Source organism: Rhincodon typus, chromosome 17, assembly GCF_021869965.1.
Source record: "Rhincodon typus isolate 14 chromosome 17, sRhiTyp1.1, whole genome shotgun sequence".
In the NCBI taxonomy this organism is placed as follows: Eukaryota; Metazoa; Chordata; class Chondrichthyes; order Orectolobiformes; family Rhincodontidae; genus Rhincodon; species Rhincodon typus.
In genome coordinates this window covers 59,960,792-59,977,407 of record NC_063348.1, presented here as the reverse complement: position 1 = coordinate 59,977,407, position 16,616 = coordinate 59,960,792, and the positions used below count along the sequence as shown (strand labels likewise).

Below are 16,616 nucleotides of genomic sequence, written 5' to 3'. Positions count from 1 at the left end.
ATTAACAGTCTAGGATAATTGGACTAGGCCATTGCCTCCCCTATAAACTACCCCATTCAGGCACTAGATTCCAGATCACTTTCATCAATCACCTTCAATCTGTTTCCTCTGGTTACTGATCCCTCTGCCAGTGGAACACTCTCTCCTTGATTAGCCAATCAAAACCCTTCATGAGTTTAAATTATTGCATCTCTCCTGATACTACACTGATAACTTTCAGAAATGATGCAGCAGCTGGATTCTGGGGTCACTTTACTCTTGTTACCAAAGTCTGTTTTCAGATCACTATAACATATCAGAACATAACTTTAATGTTGTCAACATCTCTGTGGTGACTGATAACATTTAATGCAAAATTTGAACCTCCAATTAACAGCTGAAAGGAAGACACAGCAAGATTTCACATTATAAAAAATTTACCAACAAGACAGGAGCAGGAGTAGGCCTTTTCTCACCTCGAGCCAGCCCCACCATCCAATGTTCCCAAAACCTTTCAACAGCCCTCTCATCCTTGCTTACCAAGAATCTGTCTCTGCCTTAAAAATATTCAAAGGATCTGCTTCCGCTACCTTCTGAAGAAGAGACCGTTCCTAAGATTCAAGACTGTGATTTATTTATGACTTCTATTTCCTTATAAAATTCTAACCAGACTAGACTGGGTAATTGCAGGAAGGATGTTCCCAATGACCAGGGAGACCAGTAAGGATACACAGGGTTGGCTATTTGGGATGGGATGAGAAATGTCTTCACCCAGAGCGCGGGGAGCCTCTAGAATTCTCTGCCACAGAAAGCGATTAAGGCCAAAACACTGAATGTTTTCAAGAATGAGTTAGATACCTTTTAACCCCTTTAGCCCTAAGAATTGTACGGGGAGAAAGCACAAACTGGGAACTGAATTGGATGATCAGCTGTGATCATATTGAACAGTGAAGCAGTCTACTCCTGCTCCTAGCTTCTACGTTTTCTGTTAGCCAGCCAAACTTCAATCTGTGAACTTTTACTTGTTGCCATAACCTTTAATGTGACACCTTATCAAATGCCTTCTGGAAATTTATACTGTAACAAATTACTGAAAAATCCATACTAGCCAAATGTTACTTTTGTTTAGTGGGCAACTTATGTCAAAAGAAACCATTCATTAAATTATATCAGTGCTCATCATTCAAACTGCTGCACTCTTCTTTGAATCCCTACAGTATTGAAACTGGCCATTCGGCCCAACAAGTCCACACCGACCCTCTGAAGAGTATTCCACCCAGACCCATCCCCTATTCCTCCGTTTCCCATGGCTGATGCACCTAACCTACACATCCCTGAACACTATGGGCAATATGGCATGGCCAATCAACCTAGCCTGCACATCTTTTGACTGTGGGAGGAAACCGGAGCACCCGGAGGAAACCCACACAGACACGGGGAGAATGTGCAAACTCCACACAGCCCGAGGGTGGAATCAAACCCAGGTTCCTGGCGCTGTGAGGCAGCAGTGCTAACCACTGAGCCACCGTGCCACCCCTTTATTTGTTTATTTTTGAAAGTTTTTTCCCCAAAACAAAACGACAATATCTAGACTCAGAGTCCAGTTGCCAACCAACCAATCTTCATTCTCATCTTACAATATAAATGTTGGTTTTCCCTTTAAATTGTATTTCTTACAAGTTCTCCTAATGCGTACAAACAGAAAAGAGAATTTTTTCAAGCAATACTCAATTTCTGTACTACCAAACAATTATAAATAACAATATTATAAAGTTTGCAAATTTAACAGCGCTCATAAGTCAGATAAAATAAAAACTAAATACTGTGGATGCTGGAAATCTGGAATAAAATCAAACTTCTGGAGAAACTCAGCAGGCCTGGCACCATCTGTGGAGGGAAACAGAGGTAATGTTTCAAAACTGATACGACTCTTCAGACGAAATTTGAACTTGAAAATGTTAACCGTTTTTTTCTCTCCATAGATGCTGCCAGACCTGATGAGTTTCTCAAGCACTTTCTGTTTTTATTTCTTAAATTAGCTTGAGACTTAACATGGTCATCATTTGTCCAAATTATTGAACACAGTTATGAAGGTAGGGCTGTTAAAGACAATGATGCGTGTGAACCATAAAATCCAGCATTTAAATCACTTCACGTAGCTTCTAAATATGAGAGCAGTTTATATTCCAGAATGCAAAAGGATATAAAATATCCACCATTACAACTGGAGATTACATGATTCAGCTGGAAATTTTCCTGCTTAGTGTTTGTCTCTCAATCAACATCACATTATTCCTATTGTTGTTTGTGGGATGGAGCTGTGTGTGTATATTGACAAACATGTTCTTGACAGTGAATACACTTCAAAAAGACTAAAGGAACACAGGAACAGGAGGAAGCCATTCAGCCCCTCAAGCCTGTTACACCAATCAATGAGATCTTGGCTGATCTGTGTTCTAACTCTATGTACCTGCCTTTGGCCCATATCCCTCTATACCGTTGCTTAACAAAAGAAAATTAATGTCAGACTTAAAAGTAACAACTGATCCAGCGTGCACAGCCGTTTGTAGAAGACAGTTCCAAACCTCTAACACCCTTTGTGTGTCAAAGTGCTTCCTAATATCTCTCCTGAACGGTCTGGCCCTAATTCTCAGACAATACACCCCAGTTCTCAAATCCCCAGACAGTGGAAATAGTTTATTTTTATCTACCCTGACTTCTCCTGTTTACATCTTGAAGACTTCAATCAGGTCACCCGTTAACCTTCTAAATTCTAGAGGAACAGGGCTCATTTGTATATTTGTCCTCATAACGTAACCCCTGAAGTCCAGATATCATTCTTATAAACCTACATTGAGACGGGGAGAGTGGACAGACTGAATCTTTTTCCCAGGGTGGAAATGTGTAATACTAGGGGGACATAGGTATAAGGTGTAAGGGGGAAAGTTTAAAGGAGACGTACGAGACAAGTATTTTTTTTAAACACAGTGTCTGGTAGTTTGCCAGAACTCGCTGCCAGGGGAGGTGGTAGAACCAGATGGGTTGGCAACGTTTAAGAGGCATTTGGACAGACACAAAGAGGCATGGAATAGAGGGATACGGACCATGTGCAGGCAGATGGGATTAGTTTAGAATGCCATCCTGTTGGCACAGACATGGTGGGCCGAAGGGCATGTTCCTGTGCTGTATTGGTCTGTGTTTATGTCGTACTCTCTCTGAGGCCAACATATCCTTCCTAAGCAGTAATGCCCACATCTGCTTATTGGTTAACAGTGTTGTGAAATGTCTCTTTGAAACACAAGTTTTTTTCTCTATTCCATCCCACAAAGAAAGTTTTACTTCAGTTTACACTGCCTGAAGATTTTAAACGAGTACAAAGCACATGTAGCGAGCGTTCAACAGAGGCTTCCACTCGATGCACTGGACATTCAATCTGGGAAACAGTGATCACAGATTTATTTCCTGCTCTTAAAATACAGAATCACTTCTCAACTGAGATTACACAGACAGGGCACAGGTTGGTCCAGACAGAGGGAACACAGCACTACGACAGACAGTAATGGGAAGGCTCAGGGCTGCACCAGGCTGCAAGGAGGATATTCTAATGGGTGGGAAAAACAAGATACAAAAGGAAGGGTAGACAACCATCCAAGGTCACTTCAGCAGTTACAAACAAAAGCCTGAAATCCAGGCTCCTCACGTGCTCACAAAAGAAACAATAGCTTTCTTATTGATTACACAGTAGAACCATTTAAAATGTCAGCACTGCAAATATCCTTCATACAAAAGCTGTTTGTGTCCCTCAGACATGTTAAACAAACAGGAATGCGTACAGTTAATCAGTGGACATTGCAATGTCCAAGGCAAGAGATTAGAAAAATGCACACACACTTAAAGCAAGGCACCTGGAGGTCAGCATCGCTCGTTACTATCACAATATGGCAGGGGCCACGTGGTACCAGCAAATACAGCCAGTCTTCATTCGAAATAAATATCATCAAATTGAGGAGACAGCAGAAAGGTGAGCTCAGCTCAACATAACTATCAAATCTACATTCTATTGAAAATGATTAGCTTTCACAGATCAAGAGGAGGTCAATCTGCACCAGCTAGTAATCATATCCAGATCCCTCTCCAAATTCCTAAAAACAGACCTTTCTAACCAGCACCCTTTCCCTCCCCACCCCCACTAAAAACTTTTCACAGGACCTGCTTTTTGTTAAACAGATGCTGATAAAAACCTTCCATACTTCTAATTCCCCGCCTCTATTTTTTATTGGAGAGGAGCTGAAATACAAATCCTCATCCTGGTCATTGGCACTACAGAGAGAATTCTTGACAATCTTCATTGTGTCTGTTCCGGTCATCATTTATCTACGCTAATCCCATTTTCCAGGACTCGGCCCCTAGCCTCGTATTCCACACATTGAAGACAGAGGTGAGGAGGAATGTCTTCTCTCAGAAGGAGTTGAATCTGTGGAATTCTTTACCACAGAGTGCTGTCAAGTCTGGGTCATTAAGTATATTCAAAACTGAGATTTTTAAATCAGGAAGGGAAAAAGCAGGAGAGCAGAGTTGGGGATTATTAAATCAGCTATAGTCTCATTGAATAGCAGAGCAGCCTCGATGGCATTATTTTTAACAATTGTCTTTGGTCATAGGATGTGGGCTTTGCTGCTTAGGCCTGTATCAATGGCCATCCCTAATTGCCCAGAGGGCAGTAAGAGACATCCACATTATTATGGGTCTAGAGTCACATGTAGTCCAGACCGGGTAAGGATTGCAGATTCCATTCCCCAACAGACAGAAGTGAACCTGGTAGCTTTTACCTTGATAGTGATTACATGGTCACCATTAGGCTAGCTTCTATTTTTAATTCAGATTTTATTTAAAAATTGAATTCAAAATTTCACTAAAGGTAGGATTCAAACCCATACCCCCAGAGTACGATTCAGGCTCACTGGTTCAGTAACTTTATCACGATACCAGCACCTCCACATCATTACTACTGAGAGCCTGTAAACCAGGAAAATCAAACATTCAACTCAAATTTACATGTAACAGTAGGCAAGGGCTGCTCAGGCAAGAATGTTAACAGAAACAGTCTAACAGCGGAGAAACTGACCCAGCATGTGCTGCCTGAAAGGGTCAAACATTCAGTAACAGCATTCCAACAGAGAACAGCACAAAACAAACAGGGGAGTGGCACTCATTGAAAATCCTTCCAGAGAGCTAGTACAAGCATGATGGGCCAAAAGGTCTCCTTTTGTACTATATAGTTGACAGATCAGGTTAGACTCAATTATACTCGAAGTCCCAATGAGAATTCTCAATGCTGTAAGCTCAATTCAGTCACCTTGAAAGACCCAAACTGCAAACACAAGCAACCAGAATAAATCCAGTCAGGAATTCTCCAGACTTCCCAGCAACTCCCATGCCAACAGCTCCTGATGACGACTCCTGGCTCCAGTCCAACCAGCTGAATACCAACGTTACAAAACAGCTCAAAGCATTAAAGGACAAGAGTTCCTGTCTGCCTCTCACTGATTCTGCAGTGCATTTGGACAAGTGCAGGTAGAATCTCGCTCAGAAGTAGACAGATTATTGCAGCAGTAAATTTACCCTCTGTTCCCTACAAGCAGACACTTGATCTTCACCAAGGCAGGATGCAAGGAGTACTTTTTCAAGCCGAACACTCAGTGTATATTGAGTAAGGGATGAGAGCAAAACATTCCTCAATGATTGGGGCATGTTAACTGGGGTGGGAGTGGGGTAGGGGCGCATTATGAAGGCTACATTGAGCAGACTAAAAGATAGCAACATTAATGATGTGTGACTTTCCATTAATGTTTCCCCTCAGATTTATCTGTCCCCAAGGCTAATCGATTAACACAGCTGGACAGTACAGAACCTGCTTTTTTCACAATGAGGGACCCCACATAGGAATTCTCCCAGGAACACCTGCTCCTCATGGGAGGGAATTTAGAATGAGGGGTCATAGTTTTAGTTTAAGAGGGAGCAGATTTACAAAGAGATGAGGAGAAATTACTTCTCTCATAGGGCCATGAATCTGAGGAATTCACTCCTCCAAAGTGCGGTGGATGCCAAAAGACCGTTACATACAGTTGTAGAATTAGGCCATTCAGCCCATCAAGTCTGTTCTACCAATCATCATGGCTGACATGTTTCTCAACCCAATTCTCCAGTCTTCTCTCCATAACCCTTGATCCCCTTACTGATCAAGAATCTCTGTCTTTGACTTAAATACATTCAATTCAAGCCCTGTGCAGCAATGAGTTCCACAGATTTACCCCACTCCGGCTGAAGAAATTCTTCCTCATTTTAGTGCTAAAGGGTCATGTCTTCACTCCGAGGCTGTGCCCCTGGGTACTAGTCTCCAAGACTGGTGGTAACATCCTCTCCACGTTCACTCTATCCAGGCCTCTCAGTATTCTGCAAGTTTCAATCAGATCCCTCCTCAACCTCTAAACTCCATCAAGTACAGACTCAGACTCCTTGACTATTCCTCTTGACAAGCCCTTTTCACCCCCAGAATCATTCCTGTGAACCTCATCTGGACTCCCTCCAATATCAGCACATCCTTCCTTAGATACAGAGCCCAAAACTGCTCACAATATTCCAAATGTAGTCTGATCAGAGTCTTGTACAGCTTCAGCAGTACATCCCTGCCCTTGTACTCTAGTCCTCTTGAAATCAATGCCAGCGAACATTGCATTTGCCTTCCTAATTGCCAACTGAACCTGCATGTTAACCTTGCTGGGAGTTTAAGTTTAAGGAGGAGATAGACAGATTTTTATTAGTGAGCAGAAAAGTGGAATTGAGGCCGAGAGGAGATCAGAAACTATGCATTAAATGGAAGAGCAGGTTCAAAGAGCTGAATGGCCTACTCCTGCTCTTAATTCTTATGTAACTTAGAAACACTTCAGTGACCAGACTCTCCATCAGTCAGATAGTCCAACACCAATTGTTTATTTGGATACTTAGTACCATACAGAGCTATAATTAATTAGAACACATGCTAATATGCACAGGCACTGTTGCACAGATATTACTAAACAGTGTTGACCAGCCTGATGTTGGGTTCCTAGGTCTTGCGAGGTTTTGCATTTGAAATTGCTGTTCCCTTCCCACCCTCTCTCCAACTTTCCACTTGATCGTGATGGACCACGAGCCAACAACCACCAGCTGTGTCCTGTTAAATTAACAGTGCAGTAACAGCTGAAAAATCACAGCTTCTGCCCCATTAGCCACATCGGCCATTTTAACCTGGATTTTCAATCTGTTGAATTTGACTATTTTTGGTCGCTGTTCCACATTCAAGTGGGATTCCTTGTTAGTTTCCTTGGAATAGATGAGGAGAACAATGGCTCAACATTTGGGGTGAGCCTGAAGGTCGATGAAGATGTGACCCAACCTCATGCACCCACTGACCAAGATTTCAATCAGGTAACTGAAATTTTCATGGATCTGTCCTTAGTTACCTGATGGCCCAATTTAAAATCGGGAACTAAAGGCAATATTGCAAAAGATATACTAACAGGGGAAGAATTAAGGAAGATGATATTAAATCCTGAGCAATAGCTTCTTAAGAAGGAAACAGAAATTCCTCTTCACATCGAACTGAGAAGACATCACTCACCATCTTGACTTGGAAATATATCACTGTTCCTTCAATGTTGCTGGGCCAAAATCCTGGCATTCCCTCCCTAAGGGTATTGTGGGTCTATCTACAGCACATGGACTGCAGCGGTTCAAGAAGGCAGCTCACCCCCACCTTCTCAGGGGCAACTAGGGACAGGCAGTAAATGCTGGCCCAGCCAGTGATGCCCACATCCCATAAGAGTAAATAAAAAAATTGAACAGGGCTGCAGGAATATAAACTTAAGACCCTCCTCATTATTTTGTCAAGACACAATTCATGCAGAAAAAGACGAAGTCAAACTAGTACCTTCCAAAAGTTGTGGCAACAAATGCATCGCAACATCCCACACAGAAGCATGAGGAGTACTTCAGGATCATTAACAGAACAGCCTGTGGCTGTTGCTAAAAATCATTCCCATTAATTGTTTACATCTGCTTGAATCAACCTCAGAAGATGCCATAGAACAGTTCCTCCAGTTGTAAAACAAAATTCCCCGTGCGAGTGACCTAAAGAATAAGAGAGCCGAACAATCTCCCAGTCACAGTCACCAAGGAACAACTTACTTTATATGGGCCTGGTGTCCTGATCCTTGAACTGACTTGGCTCCCCATCGCTGTTCTTTTTCAGATAAATCATTCTAGTTAAAACAAAAAGAGAGAAAACATTAAAAAAACCTTTCATCTACCCACATGCACACAAGTAATGGAAAGAAAATGTTAACAGTGAGAGAGCAGTTTACTATTCACTGAAATTTATATGATTGGACACAATATTGTAAATTTAATGTGGTGAACAGCCTCATCACATTGTACCACTGCTTATGACATCAGACCAAGGTACAAACAAAAGACAGAACCAAAATGTCACCTGCTTGGAACTTGAAATGGACAATGTGGATTCAGGGACATAGTATTGGCCTTGGCTGAGCAGGAACAGTTCTGGTCTCCAAGTCAGACAGGCCTGGGTGGGAGTCTTGCTCCACAGTCTTAAGCAGAAAGCCATGGCTGACACTACAGTATAGTCGCAAGGGAACCTACCACTGATGTGGCTCTTCACAGACAAGGTGCCCTGACTGCTCTCTCGGAGGTAAGTGAAAAAGTCCCATGGCATTATTTGAAAGAACAGCAGAGGGGTTCTCTCCTGGCACCCTGGCCATTACCTACCCATCAACATGGCTAAAAAGAGGGGTGATCTGGTCAGCATCATCTTGCTGTTTCTGACCCCTGCATTTGCCCCACATTAAAAGCAATGAAATAAACAGACTGTAAAACCCTTTGATTTATTCTGGAGTCACCAATGGTGCTATGGAAACACAACTAGGTTCCTTCTAGCTTTTATAAAAATTAAATACTCAGTGACTGTCAGACTTTTGCAGATCAACCCTGCACTACCAGGGATTACTGCTTTTAAAATTAGACACTACAGCTATTAGATTTCTTTGAGTGATATATTGGGAACGTTCCAAGTTTAAAGTGATGAAGCAGAGAATTATACAGCAGCCAAAAACTGCAGATGGTGGAAACCAGAAGCAGCTGGAACAAGGGGAGCTGGAAGAACTCAGGTCAGGCAACACAAGATCATAAGAAAGAGGTTCAGAAGTAGGCCATTCAGCCCATCAAATCTGCTCTGCCATTCAATGAGATTATAGCTGATTTGATCATCCTCAACTCCACTTTACTCCATTTTCTTCATAATCCTCAATTCCCTTACTGATTAAAAATCTGTCAGTCTCTCTCAGCCTTGAATATTCTTGATGACCTAGTCTTTACAACCCTCTGTGGTAAAGATTTATATAGATTCACTACTCTCTGAAATTCCTCATCTCGGTTTTAAATGTACAACCTCTTATTCTGAGATTCAACCCTCTGGCCCCAGACTCTCCCAGGAGAGGATACAACCTCGTGGAGTCATCGTCATACAATCCCTACAGTGTGGAAACAGGCCATTCGGCCCAACAAGTCCACATCAACTCACCAAAGAGCATCCCAGCCTAGCCATGTAACCCTGCTTTCCTCATGGCTAATCCACCTAATTTACATATCCCCGAACATTACAGGCAATTTAGCATGGCTAATCCACCTAACCTGCACATCTTTGGACTGTGGGAAGAAACCGGAGCACCCGGAGGAAACCCACACAGACAGTTGCCCAGACTGGAATTGAACCCAGGTCCCTGGCGCTGTGAGGCAGCAGTGCTAACCACTAAACCATCGTGCCACCCTGCCCAACCTCTCTGTATCTATCCTGTCAAGCCCTCTAAGAATAAGGCCATAAGATATAGGAGCAGAATTAGGCCATTCAGCCCAAGAGTCTGTTCCACTGTTCGATCATGACTGACAAGTTTCTCAACACCATTCTCCTGCCTTCTCCCTGTAACCCTTGCTCCTCTTCCTAATCAAGAACCTATCTATCTCGGTCTTAAAGACACTCAAAGACTTGGCCTCCACAGCCCTCTGCAGCAATGAGTTCCATAGAATCACCGCTCTCTGGCTGAAGAAATTCCTCCCTATCTCAGTTCTAAAGGATCATTCTTTCACCCTGGGTAGTGCCCTTGGGTCCTAGTCTCTCCTACTCATGGAAACATCTTCTCTGCGCATCTCTATCCCAGCCTCTCAGTATCCTGCAAGTTTCAATCAGATCCCACTTCATCCTTTCTAAACTCCATCAACCCAGAGTCCTCAAGTGTTCCTCATATGACAAGCCCTAGGATAATTTATGTAAACCTCCCCTGGACCCCCTCCAAGGCCAGCACATCCTTCCTTAACCAAAGGGACCAAAATTGCTCACAACATTCCAAATGTGATCTGACCAGAGCCTTACACAGCTTCAGCAGTACATTCCCTGCTCTAGTATTCTAGCCCTCTTGAAAAGAATGCTAACATTGCATTTGCCTTCCTAACTCTCAACTGAACCTGCACGTTGACCTTAAGAGAAGCCTGAACTAGGATTCCCAAGTCCCTTTGTGCTTCAGATTTATGAAGCCTTTCCCCATTTAGAAAATAGTCCATGCCTCCATTCTGCCTACCAAAATGTATAACCTCACACTTTCCCACACTGTATTCCTCTTTGCCCACTCTCCTAGCCTGTCTAAGTCCTTCTGCAGTCTCCCCCTTCCTCAACACTACCTGTCCCTCCACCTATCTTGGTGTCATCTGCAAACTCAGCAACATAGTCCTCAATACCTTTGTCCAGATCATTAATATATAATGTCAATAGTTGTGTTCACCACACACATCCCTGCAGAACTCCACCAATCACCAGCTGCCATCCTGAAAAATCCCCTTTATCCCCACTCTCTGCTTTCTGCCAGACAGCCAATCCTCTACCCAGGCCAGTACCTTGCCCCTAACACCACAGGCTCTTATCTTATTTAGCAGCCTCCTGTGCGGCACCTTGTCAAAGGCCTTCTGGAAATCCAAATAGATCATGTCCACTGGCTCCCCTTTATCTAACTTGCTCATTACCTCCTCAAAGAACTCTAACAGATTTGTCAGGCATAACCTCCCCTTGACAAAGCCGTGCTGACTCAGCCCTATTTTACCGTGCACTTCCAAAAGCTCCACAATCTCATCCTTTAATAATGGACTCTAAAATCTTACCAATAACTGAGGTCAGGCTAACCGGCCTATAATTTCCCATCTTCTGCCTCCCTCCCTTCCTAAAATGGTGGTATATTCACCATTTTCCAGTCCTCTGCTATCCACCTTGCCTCTAGTGATTTTTGTATGTTTCCATAAAGTCACCTTTCATTTTTCTATATTCCAATGAATAAAGACCCATTCTGCTCAGCCTCTCCTCATCAGACAGTCCCTCCATATCTGGTATCAGCTTAGTGAACCTCCTCTGGACTACCTCCAATGCCAGTCTATCTTTCTTTAGATAAAGGGGCCTAAAACTGTTCACAGTATTCCAGCTGAGATCTGATTAGTGTATTGTATAGTTTTAGCAAATCCTCCTTATTTTTATATTCCATTCCCTTTATTTCAAAGGCCAACATTCCGACTGCTGGCCTTATCAACCATCTAACTAACATTCTGTAATTTATTTACAAGGATTGCAAAATTCCTCTGTTCTAGAGCTGTCTGCAGTCTTTTTCCATTCAACTAATATTTAGCACTTCTTCTTCCTGCCAAAGTGCATAACCTCACATTTTTCCACATTATATTCCATCTGCCCGGTAGTATCACCTCGCTTAACCTGTCTATTTCCCTCTGTAGACTGTGTCATCCTCACCACTTGCCTTCCCACCTATTCTTATGTTATCCACAAACTTCCCAATAGTCCATTCACTTTCCTCATCCAAGTCATTAATATACATTGTAAATAATTGTGGCCCCAGCACTGATCCCTGTGGCGTTCAACTAGTTGCACATTGCCAGCCTGAAAATGACCCCATTATCCTAACTCGGTCTTCCAATAATTAGCCAATCCTCCATCCATGCCATAGGCCCTTATTTTGGTAAGCAGCCTAAAGTGCTATAGCTTAACAAACACCTGCTTGCTACCTCCTCAAAGAATTCTAGCAAATGTGTCAGGCATGGTTTCCCCTTCATGAAGCCATGCTGACTCTGCTGGATCATATGACATATTCCTAAATACTCTGCTATTATATCCTATATAAAGACTCTAACATTCTCCCAATAACCGACATTAAGCTAATTGGTCTATAGTTACTGTTGTTTTGTCTCCTTGCATTCTTAAGTAAAAGGTATAACAATCTGGAAGATTAATACATGCATCCACTATCTCTGTAACTACTTCCTTTAATATCTGAGGATGCATCCCATCAGGTCCAGGGGACTTGTTGGTATTTAGACCTATTAGTTTCCTTTGAACCTTTTTCTTTAGTAGGGGCTTATATTCACTTTGGCTCTCTGTTCCTACTCACACGCTTAAAGAATTTGTTGCTGTCTGTCTTCATACTTGCAAGTTTATCCTCTTCCAGTCCTCTGGTTTACCACTAGACTTTGCCACATTGTATTTTTTTTTTACTTTCAATTTGATGCTATCCTTAACTTTGAATTTGAGGAACAACACCTTACCTTCTGCCTGGGCACCCTACACCCTGGAGGAGTCAACACTGAGTACTCCAATTTCAAGTAACTTTACCACCTATCCTCCGGCTCCCTTTCTAGCCCCAACTCCTCCCTTCCATTCCATCTTTGGACCCTTCCTTCCTACTATCAACCAGATTCATCCCTCCCATCGACCAACCAGATCGTACCTACTACCGGTGTCCTCCTATCACCACCATTCTGCTATCCCCCTTTATCTGCAGCTCCCCCTACCCCCACCTCAGTCCTGAAGAAGAGTAATACCCGAAACATTGACTGCTCCTTTCCTCCATATGCTGCCTGGCTTGCTGTGTTCTTCCAGCCTCCTGTTTTTCTACCTTGGCTTAACCCTTTCCCAGAATCCTTCTCTCTCACTGGAGAGTTTTTTTTGCGGGCCATGAACTATTCTTTGTCATTAAACTCCTTTCCCAATCCAAACCAGCCAGCTCTAACTTCATTCCTTTATAATTACACTTATTTCAGTTTAACAAGTTGTTTGTGACTCTAGCTCCTCCCTCTCAAAAAGAATACTAAATTCCACCACATTACGGTTACTGTTACTTCATTACACATCACCAGATGCAAAATAGTCTGATCCCTGGTTGGATAGACAACATATCGTTCTAGAAATCAGTCCCAAATACACTCTCTGTAATCTTCCTTGTGGCCTCCTCTCCCGATCTGACTATCCCTAGCTACATGAAGATTTGTGTCACCCATGATCAATGTTCTGCCATAGTTGCATTCCCTCATTACCTGCTGATTAATACTTTGTCTCACTGTACACCTTCTGTTAGAAGGCCTATAAACTACTCCTATCAGCATCTTCTTCCTTTTTTTTGTATTTCTTACTTCCACCCATTAGGATTCTACAAATTCCAATCCAAGAACATTTAGGGAGACAGAGAAAGAGGAAGAGTCATACAGCCAAACAGCACAGATGGTATGACATTTCAAGTGCTCATCCAAGTACTTTTTGAATGTTTTGAGGTTTCCCACCTCACCTACCCTTCCAGGCACTGTATTCCAGACCCCAACCATTCCCTACTAACTTCAGGAATCTGTGGACACGCACCACAAATCCCCCTGAGCTTCCTAGTGTTCTGCCATTCATCAAGTACTCCCTTGTCTTGTTACTCTTCCAAAGTTCAACACCTCACGTTTATCAGGGTTGAATTCCATCTGCAAGTGACCTGCCCATCTGACCAACCTGCCCCACATCCTTCTGTAATTGAACACCTTCTTCAACCACCAGCCAATCTTTGGGCCACCTGCAAATTTACTTATCAGTCACCCCACTTTCTCAAATCCATCGTTTGTAAACATCACAAACAATAAGGGATCTAGCACTGATCCCTGTGGTCTGACACTGAGCCAATTTTGGATCCAACTTGGCATGTTACCCATGAGCTCTTGCCTTCTTTGTCAATTTTCCTATCAAAGAATTTGCCAAAATCTATATAAACTACACCAGCTCACTGCCCTCATCTACACGCCTGGCCACCTCTCAAAATTCTATCAAATTTGTTAGCTATGACCTTTCTGCAACAAAGCCACACTGACAATCCTGATCAAACCTTGCCTCTTCAAGGGTAGATTAATTCACTCCTTCAGAATGGTCTTCAGTAGTTTCCCTCCCACTGATGTGAGACTCAATAGTCTATGATTTCCTGGTTCCTCTCTTACTGCCCTTCTTGAAAAGTATAACTGTTAGCTGTCCCTCAATCCTCTGGCACCTTCCCTGTGGTCAGGGAGAAAATAAAAATTTGGATCAGGTTTCCTGTGACTTCCTCCCTCATCTCCGACAGCATTCTGGGATAAAACTCACCTGGACCTCGGGCTTTATCCTCTTGAAACCTGCCAAAACCTCCAATAGCTCCTCACTCCCAATGTCAATCTGCTCAAGAACCTCTCAGGCCCTCTTGTCCAATTCTGTACCTACATCCCCGTTCTCCTGATTGAAGGAAAATGTAGTAATCATTTAACATCCTCTCAACATTCTCTGGATCCACAAACAGATTCCCCCTTGGACCCTGATGGGCCCTGTTTCCTGGTTACCATCCCCTTAATATACTCATAGAATACCTTGGGATGCTCCTTAATCTTACCTGCCCATTCTTTGCTTTCTTAAAATTAGGGGAGGTGATGGCCTAGTGGTATTATTGCGGGACCATTAATCTAGAGATCCAGATAATGTTCTGGGGACCTGGGTTCGAATCCTGCCACGGCAGATGGTGGAATGTGAATTCAATAAATATCTGGAATTAAGAGTCTAATGTTGACCACAAATTCATTGTCGATAGTCAGAAAGACCCATCTGGTTCACTAATGTCCTTTAGGGAAGGAAACTGTCATCCTTACATGGTCCAAGCTACATGTGACTCCAGACCCACAGCAATGTGGTTGATTCTTAACCACCCTCTGGGCAATTAGGGATGGGCAATAAATGCTGCCTGGCAAGGGATGCCCTCATCCCGTGAATATATAAAGAAAAAACATGAATAAATTCCCTATTGTTCTTTCTAAACTCCCCTGGGGCCTCTGTTGGTTTGCCCCCTTTGTTCCTGTTGCCCATCTCCTTTTTGTCCAGTCCTGAATCCTGAAGAAGGGTCCAGACCCGAAACGTCAGCTTTCCTGCTCCTCTGATGCTGCCTGGCCTGCTGTGTTCCTCCAGCTCCACATCTTGTTGCCTCAGATTCTCCAGCATCGGCAGTTCTTACTATCTCAGAAATCATTTCAATGGCTTTAAAGTGCTTTGAGACATGTTGAGGTTGTAAAAGGCACTATCCAAATGTGAATGAAAACCAAATGCTTACCACAAAGTCAGGGTCTGTGTCCCAATCATCACCATCATCTGATGCTGTTACAGAAATAGTCCGACCAGCAGCAGCTTTCCACATCTGGAAAATACATGAATATCATTAGCAACTGACACCAACCAATCAAAAGCTTGACGCTCAGTACAATTGCAAAAGGTAACTCGAATCCTACAAAATCTCAACACACCAATTCGACTGAAACATCTGAAGAGATTTGACCAGGAGACTTCAAACTGCTCTACACTGGGAGGAGAGACAGTACAAATATTCATACCCACTGTAGAGAAACAAAACCACACCCAAAATAAATTCTCAGCAGCTAGCAACACTCCTGGGCATTGTCTAATTTCACAAAGAGAGTTAAAGGAGAAGCAGTTACTTGATCACAGCCAGAAACAATGTGCTCAATTGTCAAGGAGAGAAACATTTGGAATCATCCTAATCACAGGATCATTTGGAGTTCTGAGCCAGGCTCCCATGAAGATGCTGCACTAGTTCAGAAACAAAATAAGCTGGAAATCAGAAGTAAGCTGCAACCGTAGTAACTATAGTCCCTGTAACATGTCCCTTCTTCCTCCTGCGCAGGAGGGAAAACAGAAGAGGTCCTTTGCAGGTCTGGGAAAGGGAGGCTCTGAGCTGGGGTAAGGTTGATTGTAGGGCCAGAAGATGCCGTCGCATTGCTGACAGTGTATACTTGAGGATCCATAAAGAAAGAAAGGTCCTGACCCGAAACTTTCCTGCTCCTCTAATGCTGCCTGGCCTGTTGTGTTCCTCCAGCTCCATGTTATCCATTTACTTCAACTCCATTAGCACTGAGAAATCTATTTCTGGCCTATCTTGATCACACCCAATGACTGAGGATCTACAGCTCTCTAGGGTAGAACATTCTCAAGATTCACAACTCTTACAAAGTATATTTGGCCTCACTTTGGCCTTCAACCCCTTCTTTCTGAGACCGCCACCTTGTATTCTAGATTTCCAGCCATGGGAACATTTTCCCAACATTCACCTCTTACACCCCTTTAGAATTTTTTCTGTACGTTTCAATGAAATCAATGCTCTTTCTTTGAAGCTCAAAGCAATATAAACTTAGCCTATTCT

The 16,616-nt window shown here is 43.0% G+C and overlaps 1 protein-coding gene across 1 annotated transcript in view; it reads right to left on the bottom strand.

Annotated features, from left to right (window-relative positions):
- LOC109922498 (src substrate protein p85-like) overlaps positions 1-16,616 on the bottom strand; it is a 63,549-nt gene that overhangs the window by 34,503 nt on the left and 12,430 nt on the right. Inside the window, exons 2-3 of the mRNA XM_048606906.1 lie at positions 15,513-15,596; positions 8,206-8,279 (exon numbers count right to left, since the gene is read on the bottom strand). Coding sequence (XP_048462863.1) covers positions 8,206-8,279; positions 15,513-15,596 — 158 coding nt within the window. The remainder of the gene's footprint in view (positions 1-8,205; positions 8,280-15,512; positions 15,597-16,616) is intronic.